The sequence below is a fragment of the Eimeria mitis genome, genomic scaffold (assembly GCF_000499745.2).
Source record: "Eimeria mitis Houghton genomic scaffold, Emh_scaff283, whole genome shotgun sequence".
Taxonomy (NCBI): Eukaryota; Apicomplexa; class Conoidasida; order Eucoccidiorida; family Eimeriidae; genus Eimeria; species Eimeria mitis.
In genome coordinates this window covers 14,687-15,198 of record NW_013571169.1, presented here as the reverse complement: position 1 = coordinate 15,198, position 512 = coordinate 14,687, and the positions used below count along the sequence as shown (strand labels likewise).

General features: G+C 56.8%; 1 protein-coding gene across 1 annotated transcript in view; it reads right to left on the bottom strand.

The window, feature by feature from the left end:
- Positions 1-512, bottom strand: part of EMH_0006790 (uncharacterized protein) — a gene marked incomplete at both ends in the record, with an annotated part of 7,724 nt that overhangs the window by 1,470 nt on the left and 5,742 nt on the right. Inside the window, one exon of the mRNA XM_013497657.1 lies at positions 275-512. Coding sequence (XP_013353111.1) covers positions 275-512 — 238 coding nt within the window. The remainder of the gene's footprint in view (positions 1-274) is intronic.

Here is a 512-nt window from a genome sequence, read left to right as displayed (position 1 = left end):
GCAGCAGCAGCAGTAGTAGTAGAGCAACACAAAAAGCAGCACGATCGACAGCAGCAAGAGGGGCTCAGAAGCAGCAGCAGCAGAGACCAGCAGCAGCAGCAGCAGCAGCAGCAGCAGCAACAGAAAACTGACAGCAACAGCAGCATCACCAATAACAACATAACACCGACAGCAGCAACACGAGAGTCGCAGCAGCAGCAACAGCAACAGCAGCAGCAGCAGCAGCAGCAACAGCAGCAGCAGCAGCAACAGCAGCAGCAGCAGCAGCACGTACCCTATTGCCATGCATATTAAATTTATATGAAGAGGATTTGTGGCTGCGGCCCCCCATATGTGGAGACGATCCCCCGCGGGGTCCTTGGTTTGCTGCTGCTGCTGCTGCTGCTGTTGCTGCTGCTGCTGCTGCTGCTTCATCATGTCCTGCTGCTTCAATATGCTGCTGCTGCTGGTGCTGCTGCTGCTGCTGCTGCTGCTGCTGCTGAGACCCAGGAGCGGAGGACCCTCCCCCTAGT